Source organism: Epinephelus lanceolatus, chromosome 18 (genome assembly GCF_041903045.1).
Source record: "Epinephelus lanceolatus isolate andai-2023 chromosome 18, ASM4190304v1, whole genome shotgun sequence".
In the NCBI taxonomy this organism is placed as follows: domain Eukaryota; kingdom Metazoa; phylum Chordata; class Actinopteri; order Perciformes; family Serranidae; genus Epinephelus; species Epinephelus lanceolatus.
This window is the reverse complement of record NC_135751.1, coordinates 35,755,738-35,782,157: the sequence shown is the minus strand read 5'-3', so window position 1 is coordinate 35,782,157 and position 26,420 is coordinate 35,755,738. Positions and strand designations below refer to the sequence as shown.

Genomic DNA, 26,420 nt, shown 5'->3' with positions numbered 1-26,420 from the left:
TACCTGCAAACTTTTGTTCTGTTATTACAGATATTTGTTTTTACCCCAAAAAACAGCATGGACCAACTATTCATGAGACCACTGACTGCACGCTGTTTTATTCTGACTATTTCTCACTTGACTTCTCCATCCTCTCTTTCCAACCTGTAGAATATGACACTGATGTCATCACAATTCACACTTCAGGTCAAGACAAACCTGCTATTTTTTGGTTCCAGTTGAGAACAAACTTTTCAGGTTCTTGTGTAAGTTCTTTTTTGGTTGAAGTGCTCTAAATGCTTCAAAATTAGGTGCAGGAACCGGAATGGAACCGGGTATCAGTGGACCCAATCTTTACCTCATGATTACCTGAGCATTACTTACCTCAAGTGGTACATGGTGCCAAAACATTTATACAGCTTAACAGCTGTTGAGGGAATTAGATGTAAGTTCACAATGTTTAAAAAAGAGAGCAGACATTTTGAATCAAGCATTTATTACATCAGCCATATCATTTTAGAAAAACGTAAACTAATACTGATAAAAGCTTGATAAACAATCCTATATAGATGTTACAGATGCAGTCATCTCATAGACACTGGGAGGAATATCAGCTGTAATTGTACAACTAACTGAGTTTTAACACCATTATTCCTGATAACAGTTAATTTATTCACAATATACAGAGGTTTTATCACAGTTGTTATAAAACTCTGTTCCTCAGATTCAGCTTGACGCCTCAGACCTTTGACCCTGAACTTCCTTATTTATGTAAAGACATTGAACATCATGATTATGGAGTAAGTGATTATGTATACTGTGAATAAAAAATAGAAAAAGTCCATTCAAAATGTATGGGGCTCCACTGTAGTCTCCAGTCACAAGTATAGTTAATGCAGGTTTTAATCTTTGTTACTAATAAAACTAAAAGTCATTATTACATTATCAAGAGTTTGTCCTGACAGGAATCCATTTTGTGATGTCAGAGTCATTCAGTGACTTATATGTTTAGATTAGTTTAGATAGTAGTGCACAGAAAGGGGAAGGTCCAGAGTCAAGATCATCATCAAACATTCATCCTGCAGACACTGAATAAACACCAGGATATGGTAGCTGATCAATGATGTCCCCTGTGAGAAGAGGAAGGATATTTCTATGGACAAGTTCAGCCTCTCTGACCAGAAATGAATCCAGAACTCAGGTCATGTGAAGTTTTTGTTTGTTTGTTTTATTTAATCGATGCAGTCCTTACTCTTTTTCCAAGTTTCAACATCTAGACTTTGATCTCTTCCTCCTCTTCAGAAAAGGCATATGGTGTTTTGGGGCTTTGGGAAAAAGCAGGAGAGGTGGTGTTGATGCTCGTCCTTGATCCCCTTGTGAAGGACCCTCCACCATAATGACGAGACAGTACGTCAGCTGCCCTCTGAAACCTCTCTGCCTCCATGGCAGGCTCCGCTCTCTGAGGAGACCCAGTACATGCATCTGGTGTCCTCTGTGACCTCCTCTCCTCCTCTTGCTCTGTCCAGTTAGAGCTGCAAGAGTGCCCCCTGTTGTTCATGTTACTGCTGAATGACCCGCTTCCCATGGAAGGGTTGGGAGAAGTCATCAAAGGGCTCTGCACAGGTGTCTCTGCCAGAGAGCTGTCGTCCTCTTCTTCTTCTTCCTCATCTACTGCCTGGCTGTGATTGGACATCTGAAGGCAGCTGGGGTTGTCAATCAAGCTCAGTACCTCAGTCATAAGGGAAGGGCCGAGGTCTACAGTGAACGAGGTGAGGGAGTCTGAGCGTGACAGTGTGATGCCTCCGCTGTCGGTTAAAGACCCTTTCCGGACGTCTCCATCTTGAAACTGTCTGTCAAGGCGAGAGAAGCGGGGCAGAGTGACAAATCCAGACTGCAGACCTGCAAACAGACAGAAGAAGGAAACACACTGCATTCACTGAAATGATCTGAACTTATGACATAACATAATGTGAACATACAAGGCAAAAAACAGACTGGAGCAGCCTTTAACTGTGCAAACAAACTAACATTTAAACACCACTGTGTCGTCATCAGAGTCAAAATGGACAAAGACAAAAGGCAAATATATGTAGTCACAACCCAATTATCTGAAGGCATTGTTTGTTTCTGTAAACCCCGCATACATTTGTACATTATTTTGATGTGAAGCAGTGATTAGGTTTACAGACAAAACCACTTGGTTATGGTTAAGAAACGATAATTTTCTGTGACATATAGCACCGAAGCTGCTGGAAAGGCAGGGACAGGTGAAATACGCCCAGATTTGCTGTCACAAACACCTTTGGGAAACACTACAATGTGCTGCTTTTAACACCCACGTTTGCTGCAGAACACCCACCACTTGGTTATGATAAGGAAAAGATCATGTTTTGGCTTAACACCCACATTCAGTGACACAAAATCCACTGGAAAAGCAGGGACGGGTCGTTGATAAACACCCAGTGGCTCAAATGCCTCCATATGTGAGAGAAAATGCTCAGCTTTGCTCGCTGAAACGCCTCTGGAAAACGACACAATGTGTCGGTGAAAAACACCCAGGTCTGGTGCCACAAATGCCACTGGGAAAACTGTGATGCTGCAACAAGATGCTGTGATGTGTCAGTAAAAAAGACCCAGGTTTGGTGCCACATATGTGGCTGGGAATCACAATGATGCGCTGTTAAAAACACCCTGAATTTGGTGCAACAAACCCCAATGGGAAATGCTATTAAGCACTGCTAAAAACACTTTGATTCACTGCTGATAGGAAACTCTGTAATGTGCCGCTAAAAACACCCAAATTCGGTGCCTCAAACACCGATGAAAATGCTGCAAAGGGCTGCCAAGTGGTTTGTTGGTCTTGAACAGTGGTCTGCAGCTTGGCAGCTGTCTCTCCTAGATGTCATGCCATCATCCATCCCCTCCACCTCCAAAAGTCAAAATGAACTCATACTATGTCCGCTTAGAAACGTCGACATACTACAAATAAAACGTACAAATGTAACAAATCCATGGTTTGCAGAAACATACAACGCCAACATTTTCTTCTGGCAGCTGGGCTGGTAGTCAACCTACAACATTGAATAAAACGTCAAGCAGGATTTACAACTCTATAACATAGTGGATCCAAGGGTGGGAGTTGCCATTGTCAGTAGGCGATGCAATACCATCACATCTGAGTTGTAAAAAAGTGCTAGTACTGCATCCATCACATGTAACAAATTTAAATAAATATGAAAAATTGGTTCTTCATTCAGGCCAAAGGGCTCAACTGTGTTAAGAGGCTGCATCCAGTATGCCTTTCTGCAAAGCAATGAGTTGATAATGTCACATCTAGGAGAGGGTGAAATATTTTCTATTCTCCAGAACTTAAACGATGCTGCAGACATGTGACTCTTAAAGGTACCTCTAGGTTGTCCAACAAATTTGAAACCACAGGCACATGTAGGTTGATTAGACAGCCAGGGGACAGTGTTAGGTTTGTAGTGTAATTATGTTACGACCAATGTTTAATGGGTTTATGTTTTTACTACATTTTTAGCTGGAAGCCACTTTGCAAAGTGCAAACTTCTGAAGTGAAATCCAACCTAAACAGAATTGACATTGTGCTTTTTTAGGGATTTTGACAGTAAAGTAGACACTGAAGACTGTAAGCATTCATAAAGTTTCTCTTTGAGATACAAGCTACATGCAAAATAATTTTATTTGAGGTCCCCATATCCCAGTAAACTTTCTTTATTGTCTCTGATTAATACTTCAATTCTTTACTGCTACACAGAGATACTTGAAAGTTATTCATTGACCTGGACAGCATCACTGAAACCAGTTATGTTGACTGAATTGACTTGAGAGTCCTCAAAATGTAAATCTACAACCTTCGCTCATGTTTGGAGCTGCATATTCTGAAGCTTTGACTGTAAATATCACACTATTCAAAATAGGGATTTTGACAGCATGTTAACTGAATCAGATTGTTTCAGCCAGAGACATTATTATCAACTGATTAAGCCTTCAATACAAACTGAGCTACTGTAAGTCTAGCATTTAAATTCCTTCACCACAGGATGGCAGTATCTCACAGTGAGTAACCCACAGCTGTCTCTGTCTCATGAACAAACTTAATGTTCCAGCTGACAGACAGTAGGAATCAGAAGGAGATGTAGAGTGGTCTGATGTCACTGAGAGGGGATAGAAATGGTGAATAACACGCCAGATGACAAACAAATGTGAAGTGACTGGAAACTATAAATTGCAATGGTATCTCATGCGCCCAGTAAAGACTCAAGCTAAATGTGTTGGACTGATAACACTGTTTTACCTCTTGAATTGCAGGTTAAATTGCGACGACAAAGACCTGGATAGGACGCTGTGAGATATTACATTTTTTTAAAATTTGTTTTTCTATGCAGTATGATTTTTTTTTTTAGTTTTGGCGATATGACAAGATTATCATTCAACACAATATTGATTGGCCACAATAATGGTCCTGACATGTCCCAGACAACAGAACCATATTCAGTTATGCAACGCCTGAATTTTGCGCTATATCTTTTTTTCTCTTGCTTTCTCTCCACCTCATCCCATTGTTGAAGCATATCAAAAAAATAAGTAACAACATGCTAGTATATGTCTGACACTGTACATAATTACCCATGTACTGTGTTCACATTGCCAGTGACACTAGCTCCTTTTACGCTGCCTGTTGAAGACAGGAATATCGCACTGCTATGCTGCCAAACAATGTCTGTATAAATGGGACAGCCAGCTAGACAGGATCATGGGCGGCACGAGTGTGAAGTTTTGACTACGAGATCAGTAGCCATGTAACAGAGACAGTAAATGATTGTTATTGGCAGGTAATGGACGTAGCTACTGTGACATCACCTATTGGTTTGTGGGCTCCTGTTCTGAAGCCTCAAGTTTGGCATTTCGGCCGTCGCCATCTTGGTTTTTTTGGAGCCTGCAGTGACTATATTTAGGTGAGAGGCTGGCGCCATGAGGACGCAAGAGGTAGAACTAACTCAAAGCGGCTCACCCTGCATATCTTTCAGTCTTAATAAAATTTAAAGGGGTGAATTATATAACAATTCACCCCCAATGCAGTTGTCATGGAGGGGGAAATAAGCTATAGTGATATAGCAGTGTATGGAGACTGACTAGCTTCTGGAGCCAGCCTCAACAAGAACTGCCGTTTTTGGCACTTCCGTGTTGGCCTTATTTTACAGCTGCATAAACCATTTGAAAAAGGAGAGCCAGAGAATGTGACTGAAGTGATCTGTAAGATGTGCAATAAACAAGTCGGGGCCAAAGATGGAAACACCACAAATCTCTGCTCCCATCTGAAACCCACCATCCAACAGTATACGTCTGCCACAGACTCCTTTGACAGTGATCAACCCTCAATCATCGCGATTTCATAAAGGCAGTAGGCATATATCACTGTTTTCCTCATTCCATACATTAGTGTTGATAAATGTGTTATTGGATACCTCACCAGTTGATTGATCTGATCTCTCTGGAAAATAGCGCTTACTGCCTATACATTATGGCCACTTTGTGGACACTTCACTTTCTATGTGCATCTCTCTCTTTAACTTTTTTTTTAGGGGGGGATGATAATTTCGTATACCATTGTTTTTCTTAAAGCAGTACCGTCAGCAGGGGAATTTTAATATTGCCCAACCCTCCACTATAATAATCTCAATTGTAAGCATTGCAAAAGAGTTGTAAAGCAGTGGATGATGACAACATTTTAAACAGAATAATGTAAATAAGAGCTGAGAGAATATGAAAAGATGGATGGAAATAATGACATGAACTAACAGAGAAACCCAAAAAAAAGCCCCAATCATCCTTCAGATCACTAACTCTCTATGCCGGCTCCACATCACGCAGTTTGGGCAAATTCCTTCTGAATTGGGTAAGGAATCTGGAGAAGGAGAGGGGATTTCCAGTCCAGGCTCTGCACACTGCTGCCTGATAAGCTCTGATTGGTTAGCAGATATAATGAATGGTGTGTGTATGCTGTGCACTCAGGCAGTGACACATGCACATAGAGATGACAGGAAAATGTCTGTTTCTTTCTTTCTCCCAAACCAGCTGTGTGTGTGTTTGTGTTTATGGACCTAATTGTGTACAGGTGTTACCTAGGTGATTCCAGATGACTCAGAAGAAGCCAGTCTTTTTGCTGGAGGAATGTGAGAGTGATGTTGAAAAGAGGGCAACCTCACCCTCTCTGTTTGTGTGTTCACTGACATTTATAGTGCTGTTTGCACCCAGTCAGCTCAGCAGCTCTTTATGCTGTTTGGTCTGCTGGAGAGTGAATAGTGAGAACTTTAACTGTAATGATATATCCTAGTGCACTGCCAGTTTGGGGATTTTTTTTCCTAATTTAAGGTGACTAATGCAGTGCTCATCTACCACTATCCCACTATCATTATGTATATTGCCTCCAAGTTTCCTGTAACCTAAAGACGACAACAAAAAAGAAAATATTCTGACCATGTGCCTTCACCAGGATCTTGACATTTCACATTAGATACAGATGCAGAGGCACCTTTTGCTACAAAATGATACGCAACGGGCAGCAGCTATTTCTGACACCACCGTCAACAACCAAATTCGTTAACAGGGTGTCTACCGATGTAAGCAAATTAACTTTTTAAGACCTTTTTAATGCCACCTTATATGAAATATAAAAAATTACAATACACAGTAAACAATTGGGTGAGTTTAAGTTTGATGTGATTAATGTAAAAAGAAAACAAAATCTCATGGCTGTCATAAATGCTATTTATTATTGCAATTCTTTGTCATTGGGTCTGTCAGGCTGGAGAAATTTTCACAGTAATGTGACCGAAAATATTTAAGACTCATCGAATCTGAATTTGAGACAATTTAAGACTTTTTAAGGCTTTATGAATCCGCTTTTACGTCTGGAGCCACCCGTCTACGACGGGATTGAGACACACCCTCGTTGAGGACTTGGCTCAGATTAATCTGATCCTGTTTGATTCGGCGGACGAACGCATGCCTTTGCTGATGTCAACCCCAGTGGGATTCGAACCCTGGACCTTCCGACTTTTTAAGGCTTATATTAAGAAAAAATAATTTAACTGACCTGTAGACACCCTGGTTAAATACCACTGCTTTGTGAGTGGATGTTGGCGTCAGACTCCGACTCACAGAGACACCCAGAGACACTCTTTGCAGTGGTATGATACGCACCAGGCAGCGGCTATTTCGGACACCACTGGCAACTACCGTAGTATTAAGAGCAAGAAAGTCTGGGGTGGGCAAAAGGTGGATGAGTGTTTTACTAATCCTAACCATGTACTTTGTTGTCTAAACCGAAGGAAAAAAACTAAATACGTGTTTTAGCCATTTGTTTGCAACCACAAACAAATGTCATAGAACAGAACATGAAAGTCTCTTTAGCTTGTGTTAACCACAGATCTTATTTTAGGCATCTAATCAAAAAACATTCAAAAAACCCACTGACTTTGAGACGAGGGAAACGGAAGTCTAAAAATGATAACTAATTTTTGGGGGTTTTAGGACTCATTCTTGCAGCAGTCTATCATCCACTCAATAGACATTACTTTTCCGAGACCATGATTGTCCAGTTTAGATGAGTTACGTAAACCATGTCCCATGCAGTAATTATCTGTGTTATCTCACCATATGAGCAGAGGGAGTCATCTGTCGTGCTGATGGAGCTGGAGAACAGCACCCTCTGTAGGCACCCATTGGGGGAGTCTATGTTCAGCTGCGGAAGGGAGATAGCGTTCTTGATGATGGGTGAGATGTCAGGTGGCGGGGATGACAGGTCACGGGAGCCCCCTCGCGGTCGAGGCCCAGAGTTCTTCCGCACATGCCGAAAGGTGCGGGTGAAGAACCCGGTTGTCTTGGAGCTGTTTGACGAGTCCGGACTTCCTGGCTCCCTGATGCCCCCATAGTTGCTAAGGAAGGAAGTATCACCAAACACGTCTCCGCCACGGCCCACATGCATAGTATGTCTGAAGTCACCCAGCGGCGGGCTGATCATGTCCACAGAGAGTTCGCTCTTGAAACGACGTTTCCCTTGAGAGCCCGATACAAGGCCCTTAATCCCTGGCAGTTTTCCCAGACTCATGGCAGCAGAAAAGTTGTATAATTTCCCTTTAATGTGAATGACAGCGTGTGAGCTCTGATTACATGTCAGTCAATTTTAAATCCCAGTTCAGGGTCCACTGTAAAAAAAACAGAGAGAGAAAAAAACACTTAAATGCCAAGACAGTGAGAACAGGAAACACAAATATGTGGTTGTTCAGTCAGCAGAGAATGTGTGTATAATCCATTCTCCACACGGCCAGAGCCAACTATTCATCTACCGTCGGCCTACGGTTTCCCTACACTGAGAGATGCCAGTATGTATACTGAGTCAATTTCTCTTCACTCTCTCTCCTCGTCTCATACACAGTATGCAGTAGTGATCCTTGACTCTGAGCAACTCCTGGCAAAGAGAGCCGCCCTCCTCATCGGCCTACACCCTTTAGGCTCATAAAAACGCATTCTGATCACACAAAATGACCAGAAATTAAAGAAAGGTTTTTTGAATTCTAAATCTGGACTTTAATTTAAATTTCCGCCATCGCCTTTTTGTGACCCATCCACCACCCCAACCTGCCTCCTTACAAAACTGTTCAGGACTGCTTCCTTGTTTACTCCCGTCATCGCACTGGTTATGTGATCGTAGCCTTTCAAAATATGGGGATATGTACAAATCTGGGTGCATTACTTTTCATCGGAAAATGTGCAAACAGTTTCTGTCTTCTGCGCCTGTGACAGAATCACACACACTGTGACAGGGACAACTGTATAATGTTGCTCATTCATGGGTTTAATGAAAGAGTCAAGCTGTTTCGGCATCAGCGTTGACGCTGGAATTGCGCTGGATGCGTGTCCGTTGCGGAACGGCAGCGCTGGTTATCCACTGAGTGCTCCACCGTCCGTCAACACCCACTGGCTGCGTTTGCTGTCCGGAGTGGTACAGCTCTGCCGGACAGGGGGAGTCACGAGGACCCGCGAGATCTCGCGGATTCACGCATAATCGCACGATATAACAAGATGTAGTTTCTATAAACAGAACCACAAAACCAGAGGAGTAGTAGGAAGACATCTCGGTGCACCTCCATGATTAACATCTCCTCGTCCATGGTGTCAACGGGGTGAAATGACGTCTGAAAACCTCTGACCTATTGACTTCAGGCCTGCCTCTGCCCATTATGATTTTTCAAGGTGTAGTGCAGGGAAATATGATCCATTGTGAACACTGTGTATTTTATTTTGAAAATTAACCGGATGTTTTATTTTGTTTCTGTGCACAACTTCCTGCCCCGCACAATTTGCTCTGTGCTGAATTGCAGCGTTGTCCTCCAGCGTCCGGCAAAAATAGAAGTCCTGCGTATCTGTTGCGGAGGGCTCTGGAGCGCCGCAGCTGTGACGGAGACGGAACGCAGCACAGCTACAGCATCAAAACATTGTTTTCTAGTTGGAGCCGCGCCTCGTTTTCAAACTGTGTGGTTTGACTAAAATGAACAATGACAGCAATATAGTCCACGATGAGCAGCGCTAAAATCAACCTGCGTAGTTGTTCCCTCCATTGTGACATTAGAAAGTGTCACATTTGTCTTGCAAGTGTACTCTTCTTCAACGTTTGCTTTACTTCCTGGATTTTTCCCACTTGGAAATTCTGACCAATCAAGAGCAGCTTTCTCACACAAGACATTTGATCTGGTCTGCTTGTAAATGCTCACCCTAACTCAGGAGAGACTCAGCAGCCAGATATTTCTCCATTTGTCTTGTCTTGGGTCACCTTCATAGTCTCTGCTACAGTCACCACAGCCTCACTGTCATGTCACCAGGGGTTTATAGATGTCACTGAAAATCTGCCAATAAGAGCGGTCATCCAGGACCCCTTTATCCCAATTTTTTTGGAGGGGGCCCCAAACATTTACCTGGTTCACCTCCCCTGCCCTGCTTGTACTGCACATGACCAAACACTCAGCTCACTACTCCTGCACAACAACAGCTTTCAGTTATGACAAAATAACAAAGACGATGAATTACAAGGCCGCACTTCGTTTCCTCTGCTTACCACAGCTTATGTGGTCGGAGAGTTTGGACTCTTGTTCAGATCTGGTTCAGCGAATGACAGTTAAGAAAAACAAGGTCCGGCCGCAACTGCAAATATACAGAGACATGATTTCAGCCAAACAACTCAGCTGGTTTGTGTGAGAAAAGTAAAGAAATAGACTGATGTTTACTTAATTTTAAATCTTTTTATATTTGGAGAACTGTCCTGTAGTCAGTCTAAACATACATTTTGCCTGCAACACTAAGAGGATCACCTCACCAGGAATTCGCTGTAAAACCAAAGTATTCTAAATGTGTCTTTTACTTGGTGAACCTAGTAAAAGAAGTTTTTAAGAAGCAGATGGAAATTTCAAAAACAAAACTAAACTGGACTGTATGTTACACCAACACACAAATTTATAAATAACTCTCAATAGGCCAGACTGTGTCTTCACTTCTCACTATTATTAAGGTTTCAGGTTAGCCTACAAGGATTAGTCCCTGGGTTTATGTATTTACTGCAGCATCCCACCCAAGCAGTGAATAAAACCCAAGCACATTAATTGGAAAATTAACTGATTAGTGATAATGATCTACATCCTCCTGCCCTCTTTTTTTTTACCCACAGAAACCTTCAGTAATTTTCTGTAATCTTGCACTTTTAAAGAAAAAAACACAGCAGTATTTCCAATCTGAATCTTACGGGCAGTGACTCCTTTTTCCATCTTCAGTAGAGCTCAACTTTTGAGAAGACCTTGTGCGTCTCATGCAGTTGTCTTCGTCAAAGTCAAAGCAAAGAGACTGGGGAGGGGGTCCACTGCCATGCACCGTCTCCCACTAAAGAGGTTTATCCATGTGTAGCGCCACGCTGTCCATGGGACATCCTGTCACCCCATTACTTTGTTCTCTGTCCTCCTGGCCCCTCTGCACCCAAGATGTCAGACCTTTGAGCAGCACAATCAGAGCTGAGGCAAAAAAGAGGCTTTCTCAAAAGGGGCAATAAAGTAAAGTGCCTTAATCCAGCGACTGTTTTGTTTGCATCATCCTGGAAGAAAAAATACGGCTCATCCAGGATTGTCCATGCGCTGGATTAGCTGCTAATCCCTTCTGTCTTCCCTCCCTCTCTGACTCCCTCACTCGCTCTCTGCCTTCTTCAATCCACTTAGTTCCCCGGTGGTTTCCAGGTGGGGGGGGTTCTGTGTTTTCATTCCGTTCACTTTAGGCCAGCTAGGAGAACGGACAGAGAGAAAAAGGAGAGAGATGTGAGTTACACACTAGACCAAAGACTGGAGACGGAGCATTCAAGTGCACATAAATGTGTCAGGAAAATAAAACTTTGGATTGAGGGATGCTGGGAATGTTATTCTCTCCCTCTCTCTCTCGTTGCCTGAGGAGTCAGCAGGTCCTCAAGAATTTCTTCAGGGGCTGAACTTGATAAATAAAACCTGAGTACAACGGGAGCTTTGAAGAGTCTTTAGTGTGTTTTCTAAGGCTGACTCATATGATTATTTATTTTAAGGTCCCGTGTGGAAAATTTAGGGGATATACTGGCAGAAATGGAATATAATATAATATTTTCTTCAGTGTATAATCACCTGAAAATAAGAATTGTGTTTTCATTACCTTAGAATGAGCCATTCATATCTATATAGGGAGCGGGTCCTAGTCCAAGGAGATCGCCATGTTGCACCGCCATGTTTCTACAGTAGCCCAGAACAGCCAAACCAAACACTGTCTGTAGATAGAGTCATTCATGTTTTTGCATTTCACGTCAGCCACCCCCTACAGAGATAGACTTTTATGTTAAAGAGTAAGATCCTGTTTGTTTGACCCTGAAATCGCCACCACAAAACCCATAAGACTCCATTTAAATAGACAGTAATTTAATTATGTATAGAGTCAGAATATTTTCATATCTAACTTAGTGTGTTAAGGGTTTATTTAAACCAAACCAAAGTCAGTGATTGTTGAAAGACTGGAAAGACGTTCCAAGATCCAAGATGGCTTTTGTAAGATTTTTTTAGTTTTTGTTGACTTTAAATTAAGTGTGTTTTATGGTGATAAAATTGCTGTTTATTTAAATGGAGTCTGCTGGGTTTGGTGTTGACAATGTTGGGCCTGTTTCTGGTTAAACAAAAAGGATCTTACCCTTTAACAAAAAGGTCTACCTCTGTAGGGATCATTTCCATAATGTTGTCAGACACTTATAATAACAATCTGAGCCTGTCACAACAACAAGCACTTCTAGTGGACGTACATTGATGATGCACAGTTGCCCCAACTGGTTACATTGCAGCCTGTTTCACTGCTGCCAGCTGCAGCAGTCTCGCTCAATACTGGACCAATTTCGAAAACTGTTGTAGCCATTAGTCACTTGGACACAAAAACATGAAAAAAAGGGTCCAGGTTGAAAAATACCAAAGTAGCCCTTTAAGTTATAAGTGAAAAAAATGTGCACAGATTAGCAGGTGCTAGGCTAGCAGACCATCTGTGATATGCCAAACAGTGTAAGAGAAATGTTGATTTGTAATGGGAAACTGCTTTATTCAGTGGTTTTACCATTTTAAATCACCTGGTCTGTTTGTTTTGGAGAGGAAGAGACCTCTGTGGATAATTCGGCTCCTGGTAAAACCCTCTGAACAATGAACACTGAAGGGATTCTAACCGGGAGAAGTCTCAGCTGGTTGCAGTCTGCAGCCTTTAAATCCCCCTAAAATCTTTCACACTGCTCCTTTAACTACAAGCACTTCCATGATTATCTCCTGAGCGAAAAAGATTTTTCTACAGTTATACAGTTTACAATTATTAATATTTTAGCACTACCGTGATTAAGAGGTTAGTCGGTCTACAGAAAATCTGAATTTTTTTTAATCAATTTCAGTAAAATTTATGGAGCACAAATGCCAAACTTTTTCGAATTTTTACAGCCTCTTAAGTTCCGAAAGGTGATATTTTTCAGTTTGTGTGCAGCATGAGATAATAATTTGTATCTTATTTTAGGACTTTAGGGGCTCCGTAACTTTTCTCTGATTTTTATCATCTGGTTTTGGACCACTGGTTTGACAGAAAATATTATTTGAAGACATCACCTTTTAATGACAAACATTTATTCAGTGTTTTTTGACATTTTACAGACTATACATTTAATGATCAGTTATTTGCAGTATATTTTAAAGTATGGTTGGGTAGATGTTCCAAATGTGTTATTTTCGTTAGAGGTAATCCTTGCAATTTTTTTCACGTTCAATTTTTAAATTCATTGTGACATAAAAACAAGTGCCCCTGTCTGCACATGTTAAACCACACTAAGTTGCAAAGAAGCCAGGTCTATCTACAGTAACAGATTTATACACAACATTTATACCATAGATCAACTTCTCCGGAGATAGAAAAGTTTCCTCTAAAGGCCCTGTGTGTCTGTTTTTCCTGGATACACCCTGAGAGCCTGATTCCTGTCTACTGAAGGCATGACTCCAGGGCAAAGTGAGCACCGGTAAGCTCCAAACACGTGACCTCGCCAGTGCTGGATTAGTGTCGCAGGAGTTACTCTCCGAGGCTCCTGCCAGGCCAATCTGGACCTGTGACATAAGAACTTGAGCTAGGTGATGGTGCCACTCTTACTGGGCACTGGCCTGGGCTCAGATTACCATCCTTAAATCTTTAACTAATCCCAGTTTTTCGACAGGACAAGTGTTCAGGGGTGGCCATCACAGGGAGCATGAACTGTCTGTAACCTAGAAATAAGTAAGGATGGAGGATATGATCAAACCGTGGGTGTGACAGAAACAATAATTTAATTTAGTGGGCAATCATAAAGAGGAGGAAGGGGAGGTAGGATGGATTTTAGCTGCTGCCTGACCGCTTCTGATCCTTCGGCTCAGTAACATTTATCTTAAGGGAGTGATTAGGGTGTGTGGGGCACGAGAAGGTGAGAGGCAGATAAACATTAGCAAGAGAGACAAATCCACTCTCAGCGTCAACACCATAAAAAAAATCAAATCATATCATATCAGAAATAATAGTTCACAGACTGATGAATGCCTCTGTATGCAGTTTCCACCCCTAAATGCCCAAGGAGACTCTTTTTTCCTTCTGTCCTTTATTTTGCATTTCTGTCATCTGATGCTTAAAGATCCCATATTGTGCTCATTTTCAGGTTCATATTTGTATTTGTGATTTCTACTAGACCATGACATGCCTCTCTCATACTGGGGAGGGGGTCCACTGCCATGCACCGTCTCCCACCGCCTGAATATACCTGTGTTCACCCTCTGCCTGAAGCACTCCATTGTACTGCCTGTTTCTTTAAGCCCCCCTCCCACAAAAGCCAAGTCTCCTCTGGCCCCTTTTAAGGCCCACACCGCAAACCAACTTCAGAGAACTAGCAGCGACGAAAGCAATCTGCTGCGTCACCTCACACCGCTGTGTCTTGGCCAGAAAAGTTGCACATGAACACTCTGCAAAGACTTCATCCAACGGCCAACCAGTATGTACGTTCTGCACATTCTTGTTTTGTCTGTATGAAAAAGCAAAGGCGGCGTAACGACGGGACTTTGTAGCAGCCCTATTGCGCGATCTCGTGTGTGTGAAAAGGGTTTCTGATTGGTCAGTGTTTCCGGGTCCTCCACATCCACGCCCCTGGCTTCTCTGCACCATATTTGCAGCGGGAAAAAGCCTGTAAAGACACTGAAGTGGCAGTTTCTGTCTTTAAATAGCACTGTTGTGACATCACAACTTCACTGAAATCCTGAGGGCTCATTTAAAGGCACAGTTTCTGAATACAGACTGTGTACATTTCTTTGTGGATTGAGCGTTTGGTTACTTTCACAATATTTATATAGCATCTACACCGGCTTCATAATAAAAAAAAGACATATAATCGGACTTTTTACAATATGGGACCTTTAATTAGCAGCTTTTCATGATGTAATTAACATGTTCTCTCCTGCTTTTATAGCTGCCAATTTCTTGTAGCCTCATATCAGCATTGTATATGGTTTTCCTCCTCCTTTATGACTTTGTGAGCAATAAATGCAGCTCAGCTAAGATCTCTTCATGTAAAGTGTTACACCAGCACAGAAATTCACTTTGGGAACTTCAGGAACTTGGCCTCATTAGAAACACACAGAAAGCGATTTAGATCTGCTAAGCATGTTATTTGTCTGCAAATTGTACCTGCAGACGTTCATAAACAAGCCTGTTTTTTGTGTAAGCTGCCTGACTGATTGCAGAGACAGACGAAGGGGTTGGTAACTGCAACGGGAACAGCTTGCAATGGGGAGAGCACACCGGACGCCATCTATTATGGCCATCAAATAAAGGATCCGAGGAAGCTGATGAGAAACACATTTTTACCTCATGTCTTTATATGATTTTTTTTTTTTTACCAGACTTCTATTTTCAGCTATTCCTTCAATCTATCTTGCTGTCTTTTATCTCTCTGTTTTTCCCTAACACACACACACACACACACACACACACACACACACGCTCTGTCAAACATGTCTCTGACACTCTCCTCGTTGCAAGCAGATTTAATGTGTTCGTCAAACATCTGGTACCACAGAGCCACAAATTGCAGAACTGGGCTCTGATGACATTTAAGGGAGCATTCAATCATAGTGGCTCAGAGAGAAATACATCTGTGTGATTGTACATGGACTTGGACTTACACTCACACTCACACACACAGGGCTGTGTCGCAGTGGGTCAGCTCTGAGGTTACTTCCTCCACTGGACTGGAGGCCATGGTCCTTTTACAGCACTGAACCAGCAAACTGTGGTTGAGGTCAGAACAGCCTGACCATTACGCATGGCTCAAAAATACAACATGCACTCAGTTTACAAGGATCTACTGCTGCAACGTGGCAATACACTCCCAAAACTGCCAAGTCCTTATAGTGTGTGTTTGTGTGTGTGTGTGTGTGTGTGTGTGTGTGTGTCTATGCACAGCAGTCAAGTTTCTTTCTCTGTATGTTATCTGACTGCACAGTCGCCAGAAGAAAATGTTGTCATTGTACGTTTCTGCAAACCATGGACACGTTACATTTGTATGTTTCATACATATTATATCCATGTTTGTAAAGTGATGTAGTTCAGATTACATGTATATGAGCCGAGTTCCCCATCATGATGGGGAGGGGATGGTGGGTGGCGTGGGACCTAGGCAAGTTCTTAAACCACTTTTTAAGACCAGCCATTTTGTTTAGTGACATTTCCAGCTGTGTCTGTGATGACACACGTAAGTATTTTTGACAACACGTCATGACATTTCCAGCAGTGTTTGTGGCGATATAAGCGGATATTTTTTAATGACACATTATCACATTTCCAATGGTGTTTGTGGCGACAGAATTAAGTTTGTTTTTAGCAATGCATCATGACATTTCCAGCAGTGTAGGTGGCGACAAAGTGGCTATTATTTAATAACACATTGTGACATTTCCACCGGTGTTTGTGATGTCAGAAGTGGGTATTTTAGGCCAAAACATGATCATAACCAAGTGGTTTTTGTGCCTAAATGTAACCACACATTAACCACAACACTGTCACAACGTAAGATTGAAAATTAAAACATAAGAAACATCAAGTTTCAACATATCCACTACATATGAAATGTACAAATGTAACATATCAATGGTTTGCAGGAACGTACCATGCCAATATCTTTTCTGGCGACTGGGCTGGACTGCAATAATGATTTCTGATTGAGATGCATGATATCTGGATGTGATAACATGGGTTCATGACGTTGTCTGGTGACTAAACACGGATACTGTGACTTATACATGAACTTCCTGTTCACTCCCTCTCACACTTTCCTTAATGCACTACTGAGTAAACAAAATAATTCACATGAAGAAGCATTTGATAAAGAATTCATGCACATTTGACCTCTCCAGCTAGTTTTATGACTTCTTTTACAGCACACAGAAAACATACAAAATAACAGTAGGTTAAGCAACCAAATCAGTCTTCATGGTCAAATTTAACCCTTGCCATCATTCACTAGTTTCATGAATTCTTGTTTTTATGTATGGGGCTTTTGTCAACAGAACACAGGGGAAATTAGGCCAAATGGCAGTGAAGTGCAAACACATCTCATTGCATTTCAATAGCCATGCTGAACAAAGAGTATAAGGAAATGTTGCCTCTCCAAACTTCCACCTAGCAAACATAAACAGAGAGGTGCAGCTAAAGTGGCCGTTTACAGGAATGCTCAATCTAAGTCTTGTTTTAAAAGTCTGTGTAAGTGATGTGCAGCAGGGTGGACTCCATGGCAACCAAATAAATGAATAATTACTTTTGTACATTATAATATAACAGATACTTTGGAATTTTCAGTTTCATACATTTTAACAAAAAGGTGTGGTGAGGTTTAAACACAAAGACACTTGGTTATAATTAGGAAAATATCATGTTTTGGCTTTCAATACCTGCTTTTGTGGCACAATCCTGGCAGGAAACGCAGCAATGTCTCTGTAAAAAACAATCGCTTTTTGTGGCACTATTCCAGCAGGAAACACAGCCTTGTCTCTGTAAAGAACAACCCCTATTTGTGGCACTAACCCAGCAGGAAATGCAGCAATGTCTCTTTTAAAAACAGTTGCTTTTTTTTGCAACTATTCCGGCAGAAAACACAGTGATGTCTCCATAAAAAACAACCACTTTTCGTGGCAATATTCCGGCAGCAAATAGCGATGTCTCCCTAAAAAACAACCGCTTTTCACTGCATTTTTCTGGCAGGTAGCGCAGTGATATCTCTGTTGAAACAACCAATTTTTGTGGCACTATTCCAGCAGGATATGTAGCAATGTCTACATAAAAAACAAAAACTTTCCATGGCACTATCCCTGTTGGAAACACTGTATCGACTAACTAAAACAGCAACCAATTTTGTTATTTGTTTGTCTGCAGTGGTCTGCAACTGTGCAGGTGTCTCACTTAGGTGTCACACCTTTCACCATCCCCTCTACATCCCAGTGACAAAGACAGCTCATATACTGTGTCACTTAAGAGACGCTGAAATGGTTTATATGTGCAAACGTAGCCGTGGTTTGCAGAAATGTACAAAGCCAACATTTCTCCTGGCACTTGGGTTGACTGACCCAATGCTGCTGCAAGGACAGACAGAGGGAGTGTCCAGATGTTTGGATGGTTGAATGTCTCTCTAACCATGACGCCACCTCCCTGACAGGCTGCCAGTGCACTGATCTGAGATCTGGCACAACCCTGAGACAGTTGCTCTGTGGTTCCACTAGTGGAGCAGTGACCAATTGATTCTGATTGTTTTCATCAAACACAGTCTCGCCACCTTCATCAGAGCCAAGCCGCAGATCATGTTACTGACAGTTTGAAGGCATTTGACATATAGTACAGGGTGTACAGTTCATATTATTAAAATATGAAAACAAATTGCCACTAAACTAATGGGAAGTAATGCTGCAAAAGAGGATGTACAGAGGGTAGAGTGTGACATAGTGTAAGCACTCATGAAAGTAACTTGTCTCATGATTGCAAACACTGACACAAGGGTGGATTGTATTGAATGCCACATGGCAGCATTTGGGAAAGTTAATTGTATTGTTTGTTTCCTATATACTGTTTTTAATGAACATTTTTACATTTTTACTGAATAATGATGCACCTGCAATCCACACATAGGTTATTTGGCCCCTCTGGAGCTCTGGTAGCTGTCTGTAGTTATTTTAAATTGACAAGTGCTGTGCTGCTAACTTGCACTCAGGCAAGTTTTTCAGTGATTATAGCTGTGATGACGTCCTTCCTTGCGTTGATTATTTTGTCTGAATCATTTAAATGCCCAAGAGAAACATGATCTCACTTGTTAACCAACTAACTGCACCGTGATGTGCCCACGTGGGGATAAGTGTGCAAAAGTTTATAGTGTCTTTTTATGAGAGATCTAAGGTGAAGTAACATTTGCGTCCGTGGCTGCTTCCACTGCGCTTTTCTTTTACGCACAGAAAATGCGCTCGAGAGTTATTTTATAGAAAGCCAAGGAGACTGGGTCAAATGCTGGCTGTGTAGTAATTTACTATAAATAGATCTTGGTGTTTATTTCACATGCCCATTCGCTGTTACAAGTACACGTTGCGCGATATACGTCAAACAAAGTGATTTACAAACTCATCTTTTCAGAAAACTCTTACCTTTAAATACAGTTAGAGCGCAGTCCCTTCACAATGACACGACTTCACCACGTCTGTTCTCTGTCATCCTCCTCGGTTTGCGGTCTGCACCGTATGTTTCCGCTTGGACGTGAACTTTGCATCAGTGCAGCGCAGCGGTGCAGCGGCTCTGTGCTGCTGCTGTCAAGTGGAGTGGAAAGAGATGGAGAGGAGGAGGAGGAGGAGGAGGAGGTGGTGGAGGAGGAGGAGGTGGGTGGACTCCAGAAAGACTGAATAATAACGGATGTTGAATGAAGCCCTAACCCAATCACTCAGAGAGAATGGGTGAAGAGGCTGCCTTCAGTGTGTACTGTATGTGTGGCGCGTCTTTTACTGGACAGAACTGACTGTCGACTGAAGTTAAAGCTGCAGTAGGCAATTTCATTTTGGCGTCACTAGGCAAAAATACCATTTAACATATTGTAGTTCAAGTGGACTGAGAAAAATGCACGTCCCTTTATGAAAGCCTGATTCATTGGCAGAGAATCCTGCAGAGAGAGTTACTATTTCAGCATTGACAGCAACAGAGCAGCCCAAAAAAGCAAGACAGACTTATCAGAAAGAGATTCTAAGGATGCTTTCAGACCTAGAGTTGTCTTGCTTTGGTCTGAATCAGGGACTCATTTTGTTACAGAGTTGTATAATTGCATAGAGTTGGTTCGTGTTCTCACGGCAGCATTTACAAGCGGACCAGATCAAATGCCTTGTGTGAGAAAGCTGCTCTTGATTGGTCAGAATTTCCATGTGGGAAAAATCCAGGAAGTAAAGCAAACGTTGAAGAAGAGTACACTTGCAAGATAAATGTGACACTTTCTAATGTCACAATGGAGGGACAACTACGCAGGTTGATTTTAGCGCTGCTCATCGTGTACTATATTGCTGTCATTGTTCATTTTAGTCAAACCATACAGTTTGAAAACGAGGCGCGGCTCCAACTAGAAAACAATGTTTTGATGCATTGGATGTGCTGAATGTGCATATTAAGGCAGTACAGGAGGAGGTGCACATTAATAATCCTCCAGGACTGTAACATGCTCGTGTTTAACCCAAACAATGTGTCATGTGATTCAGATCCAGGTTAGAACACGTTCTCACCACAAACGAACTGCACCAGAGTTCGTTTGTAACTGGACTGAGACCACCTCTTCAAGAAGGTCTCAGTCTGGTTGTTTTGGTGCACACCTGAGTGCAATTGCTGTGTTCACACCTGCCCAAACGAACTGCATTTAGGGGGCGAGTGAACTTGAGTTCAGTTGAACTGTACCAAACAGGGCAGATGTGAAAGCACCCTAAAAGAGAGTAGTGTCAGTATCAGCAAAGCGTTTTAGAGATGGAGAGACAATATTGCCTTCTGCTGACTGGAGCTATAGGCTCACAGCTGTAGCTTAAAGTTCATGTTTATGTAGCTAACGTTAGCCAGAGCCTCAAACAGTGTATCCCCAAACTCACTCCCCACCGTGACAGCTCCCTCGTTGGGAGGAGAGCAGGGAGCAGCTCCAGCAACTGACCCCCAGTCAGCGGCCTCAGCAACCCAGCCAGCTCAAACCCCAGCTCCAGGGGACCGGACAGCCCTGACTCCCCGCCAGATCACCAAACTTTCTGTTGCTGCCATTACACAGGTTAGACCCAGTTTGCCTCTGGTTACCAGCCCACTGTGACACCAGGCACTGGGGGGTTTGTGCCGGCCAAATTTGAGCCACTTCAGCCACTGACCAAAGGCCTGTCTCCCGAGCTGCTGCCCACTCTCCTCCTGGGGAAGCGGTGGGGAGTGAGGCGGAGGGACCGTGGTGTGGCTAGCAGCTAATTCTTGTCTCATTTGTGGTCTGATGAATTCAGATTTCTGCTAACCCTAGCTCTAGTTTGTGGAACATACGGGGCTATAACTCTTAACAGGCATATAGCAGATCATATAAACTTTCAGTTTGAGCCAAACTATGCAAAATACACTAATTTAAAAAGCACAAGAGAAAAAAGAACAACAAAAGTACAACATGTTGGTTTGGGGCCATCAAAGGAGCCAATGTGATGAGGAAAGACACTGAGCACATTCTCATCGTAGGCTGAAGGCTGCAATAATAAACCACTGTGACTCTTCCCACACTGCTCTGTCAGTGTGTGCTTGTGCTGCGGGCTAAATGTGGGTATACGTGCATGACTTCAACTTGTTTGTGGTGTGTGTGTGTGTGTGTGTGTGTGTGTGTGTGTGAGTGTGTGTGTGTGTGAGAATGTGTGAAGAGCCTCCCGATGCTTGAACTCATCAGGTCTTAACCTCAGATCCTCTCTGTCTGTCACTGCCTGAGATAAATGCTTGACATGAGAACCTACTTTAATTTGACTTGGGCTCATTGACTTGGATATTTAATCAAAAACACGAGCACCAAAAACAATGAAACACACACACACACACACACACACACACACACACACACACACACACACACACATCTCATCCTTGACCTTTACTCAGCTCTGTAAACATGATCTCTTAAGAGTTCCCATGGGTGTCATCAACCTTTCTTCTCTCTGTGACCCCTCTTCACCTCACTCTTAACAAAAATAGACTCATCACCAACTTTCAGTTGGGCATGCAACAATAGTGTGCATGTGTGTACAACAGCATAACTCTAGCAGTTTCTTCAAAGGGTATTTTCAAAGATTTGAGGTCATTTTCAGAGGCATTTTCACAGTTTGATATGCACAGTGTCAGCGTATACCTCTGCCTCAGTGTATACTTAAAGCGCAGTCAGGCTGGTGAGTGTGTGCCATCTGTGCATCACCACATACATTCAGTACATTTATAAGGACATCAGACAAGACTTGTAACACCATAAAACCTAGATAATGTAGTGACTTGTCCAAACTGTAATAAAAACATCCTCAGTCGAGTGAAAAGTCAAAATGAAATCATAATGAACATGCAGCACTTCTGTTTATCTTGAACTTCATGGCATTTTATGTTCTAATAATTTCATCATGGCTTTGCAGTTTGATTCCTCTGGAAAAAAACAGAAACACAAATGTCCAAGCTGAGGGGCGATGATGCAGATTTGACAAACAGAAATCAATTTACTTCCTAAAACTGAAAATCTTATGGCAGGATGGAGACAAGAGAGAAGGCCGCAGAGAAGGCAGAAGAGAAAAGACTGTCAGCTCTGAGCAAGGAGACAGAAGAGGTGAGTGAAGAGAAGGAGATGTGAAGGGAGGTGGACCTTGTGAACAGACATGAGAAATGGAGGGATCATCATTGCTGTGAATATGGGAGGGCGAGCAGCTCTTGTTGACAACATCTGCAAAGTATCAGACCCTCTGTCAGTGAATGTGAGGGCGAGGAAAAGAAAACCAGAAGACAGAGACAGAAATCTGACACCATAAACTTATAAAATCATGTTGAAAAATGTCTCTGTCAAGAATTTAGTTTATTCATGAGCTTTAAGTTGTAATGTGGAAATAATATGGATGCTACAATAACCCGGTCTCACTCCGAAGTCATTGAAGTCCGGCGCTTAGGCAGTGACTTGCAGCATCAGACTGATAAAAAATCTGTCTTTTAACATCGGCACGATATGCAGCCGGTCACCATTATACTTTAACGGCACTTGGTGTCATCAGGGGGAAATATGGCTTGACACCAACGAAAAATAAGACATCGAAAGTCAGAGTTGGGTGGGCAGGAGTTGTGGTGCATGTGTCCAACAAACACTGACCTTCACCCTGGAGAGCGGCGTTCGAGTCCCATAAGTTTGGAAAGCCAAACCCTGTTCTTTTTTCCTAAACCCAACCATGTGCGTTAGTTGTTGAAGGTGAAAAAACATCAATTCACTGTGTTTTACTGACATAGTGCATTTATTTTGAAAGAAACGGTGCGCAAAGCGTACATTTCCTGTGAAAATGGAAGTGTATTTTGAAAGAAGACAATGCATGTAACAGGCAGAACATGGCACGGTGTCCCAGAACGTTATAAACCAACGCACCCAGGGTACCTTTCATGTCGTATCTGTATCTGTGGAAAGTCCATGACCAAATGTCAATATATGACGAGATCAGAGGGAGAATGTGTTGGATACAAAGATGTGTTGTATTTTATTGCTCAGAGCATTTAAACAATGCTTTGCTAACGAAGAGCAAAGGAAACGAACCAGGTGAGCCTTGAAACATTATCAGGAACTATTTTTCAGATTATTCCAACACATAATTGCAGCACAAGACTGTGGAGGAATGTGGTGAAATTCAGGGGTATGTTGGACCCATCCACCACCCCTTCCACCTGCCCCTCAGGGCCTTTCTAGCTCCTTATATTATGTCATTATTGGAAGTGTTTCAAACTGACGCTGTACTGTGGCATATTATACCCCTGTGACAAATGCCGTCCGGCCAACTGGTAGCGCATCATAACACTGCGAAAGGTGGCTTTTGGCGTTGGTGTCTGAAGCCGTAATCACTGACAATGTGGTGGTATTTGATGTCTTTGGAATGAGAACAGTCTGGCATGTATTGTATTTGAGTGTCACAGAGAAACTGATACCATATTTTGCAAAAGGCATCAAAACTTGAAAGGTTTGATACATTTACATGTACCAACGCGAAGGAATCAATACTGTGGAAAGAATCATACCGCCCATCACTACAGGAAATGAGATTGGTGATTGTATTTTAATCATAATGTTACATTTATATAATGATGTGACTGCAGAGAGGTGACAGAGAAATATAACACAGAAACAGAGATCCAACATGGCTTAAAGAGGCCAAAACATGAAGCTCATGGTATGAAAGGAGGAAAGAGAAGGAGATGGAGAGGAAGGAGTGCTACTAAAACAGGATGAGAAGCCTCTGAGACAGAAAAAGTTTTTTTTCACAGGAAATGACTTTCTCACAAATCAGAGACGCTGCCAAGAAGCTTCAACTCTTTGCAGACACTGAAACTATTTTAGTATTCAGCAGCTCACCATCATTACTGTCACTCAGACCAAATAGGTTCATCCAGTAAAAACACATATGAACATATCAGGTATGAATGAGTGTAAAGGTGATTCCACTTCACCAGCATCATTGTTCGTTGTGGGTGTTTTACAAACTGATCCAGACTAGAATCCCACTCTCATGAAAGCCAGATGTGGTTTTAGAGAACATTGTTGGGGAAGAGGGACAGTTCAGCTCGAGTGGGGGGAGAGTGTTGTGTGAAGTGGCTGATATATGGAGGGTTGGTCAAAGGCGTACGTGAAAGAAGTCGACCTCCTGTGTGTCTCTGTTTGGACTGTGCTCCTGTTTCCGTGGATTCTGACCGGCCAGGAAGCTGAGTGTTGGCCCAGAGACAATAGAGCATTGTAATGTCAGTCCTCAGTGCTTTCTAGGCTACAATAATAAAAACAGGCATGAACACACAGACACATACTGAAACATTTAGTTGTGACTGGTCACTGAACAGTAACTGTTCACCTTTGTTGTTAGAAACCTGGTCCAAATTTAGGAGTCAGATGTTTTCAGAAAAGATCCAGAGAAGAACACACAACTCAACAGCCCTGCACAGTGTTTCATTTACTACCTCTGTAGGGAAATTAAACGAAGAACATGCCAACAAAAATCAAATACTCACCATCTGTATCCAGGTAACCTTGCCACAGAAACATGTCAAACCAGCCTTGCAGCATAATCCACTTCTCAGCTATTTATGTTAAGTAAATGTTAACATTTTTAGGTCCTGTATATACGACAACGGTTTCTCTAAAAACGGAAAAGTCTGTCCTTTGCCTTTTAAAAAACTTCTGCGTTTATATGACTACGTTATTGAAACCATCCCCATTCACACAGAGCCGCAAAATCTACTGGAAATGCTGTAGTATGCATGCCAGGCCAATGGGTGGCAGTGTAAATTTGCAAAGCAACACCACGGCATGACGCCACGCACCTGCGCTGAAGCGCCTTCCTCTACAACGCAGTGATTACAAACCAAAACAAAGAAGACACAATGGCGAAAGCATGCACAGATAACTTTGTCTGGATGGACGACGAGGTGGAGTTGCTACAGTAACAGATCTACACTTCACTTCAAATCAACAGGGTGAGCAGCACAAACAGAGCTCGGCATTGTTGTTGTGACGGTCGGCAAGCCTAGTGACTGGAACCGTAATGCGCATGTGCGACAAGTCTGTTTTCAGAGGAATTGCATATTGCAAGTTTACATGACAACGGAGACGCTGCTGTTTCGAAAAAGTTGCACTCTGGAACCCGTTTTCAAAACATTGCGTTTTCAGGCACCCAAAATGCCGCTGTCGTGTAAACGATAGGCCAAAACGCAACTAAAGTTTACCGTTTTAAGTTGAAATCGTTGTCGTATAAACGGGGCCTTAGTTGCATGAAAAGGTTTGGGTACCCCTGGTCAAAAGTTGGTTTACTGTGAATAGCTAAGCAAGTAAAAGATGCACATTTCTTTTATATTTTAAGCAAGATTTCTTGTTTTATTTCAATTAAAAAGACCTGAAGCAAAAGTTTGGGCACCCCCTTTGACAAGTATCACAGCTTTTTGTAACCAGCTGTCAGTTCTTGATTCAGGAATTATTGCCCATTCGTCCTGCAAAAGGCTTCTAGGTCTGACATTCTTGGGCTGTCTTCATGCACTGCTCTCTGAGGTCTATCCACAGATTTTCAATGATGATTAGGTTGGGGGACTGTGAGGGCCATGGCTAAACCTTCAGCTTGCACCTCTTGAGGTAGACAATTGTGGATTTCGAGGTGTGTTTAGGATTTTTGTCCTGTTGTACAAGCCATCCTCTCTTCGTCTTCAGCTTTTCTACAGATGCTGTGATGTTTGCTTCCAGAATTTGTTGGAATTTAACTGAATCCATTCTTCCCTCTACCTGTGAAATGTTCCCCGTGCCACTGGCTGCAACATAAGCCCAAAGCATGATCAATCCAGCCATTCATTGCGACCAAAAAGTTCTATTTTACCTTCATCAGTCCACAGGACTTGTTTCCAAAAAGTATCAGGGTTGTTCAGATGTTCCTTTGCAAACGTCTGACGCTGAATTTTGTGGTGAGGACACGGGACAGGTTTTCTTCTGATGACTCTTCCATGAAGGTCATATTTGTACAGGTGCGGCTGCACAGTAGAACAGTGCACCACCACTCCAGAGTCTGATA

The 26,420-nt window shown here is 42.4% G+C and overlaps 2 protein-coding genes across 5 annotated transcripts in view; one reads left to right on the top strand and one right to left on the bottom strand.

Moving 5' to 3' along the window:
- LOC117268516 (caspase recruitment domain-containing protein 10) overlaps positions 1-26,420 on the top strand; it is a 70,125-nt gene that overhangs the window by 5,108 nt on the left and 38,597 nt on the right. The window lies entirely within an intron of this gene.
- cdc42ep1b (CDC42 effector protein (Rho GTPase binding) 1b) lies at positions 459-19,559 on the bottom strand. Of its 4 annotated transcripts, XM_033645067.2 has the most exons (5): positions 19,266-19,559; positions 10,799-11,322; positions 10,118-10,203; positions 7,660-8,210; positions 459-1,878 (listed from the first exon to the last, which is right to left on the bottom strand). In XM_033645067.2, exons 4-5 carry the CDS (start codon positions 8,111-8,113, stop codon positions 1,253-1,255), a joined length of 1,080 nt encoding a protein of 359 aa, XP_033500958.2. In that variant the 5' UTR covers positions 8,114-8,210; positions 10,118-10,203; positions 10,799-11,322; positions 19,266-19,559; the 3' UTR covers positions 459-1,252. The 4 variants fall into 4 exon arrangements, with proteins under 4 accessions (XP_033500958.2, XP_033500957.2, XP_078017218.1 ...); XM_033645066.2 differs by lacking the exon at positions 10,118-10,203 and having other exon boundaries at positions 19,266-19,556; XM_078161092.1 differs by lacking the exons at positions 10,118-10,203; positions 19,266-19,559 and adding an exon at positions 11,719-11,832.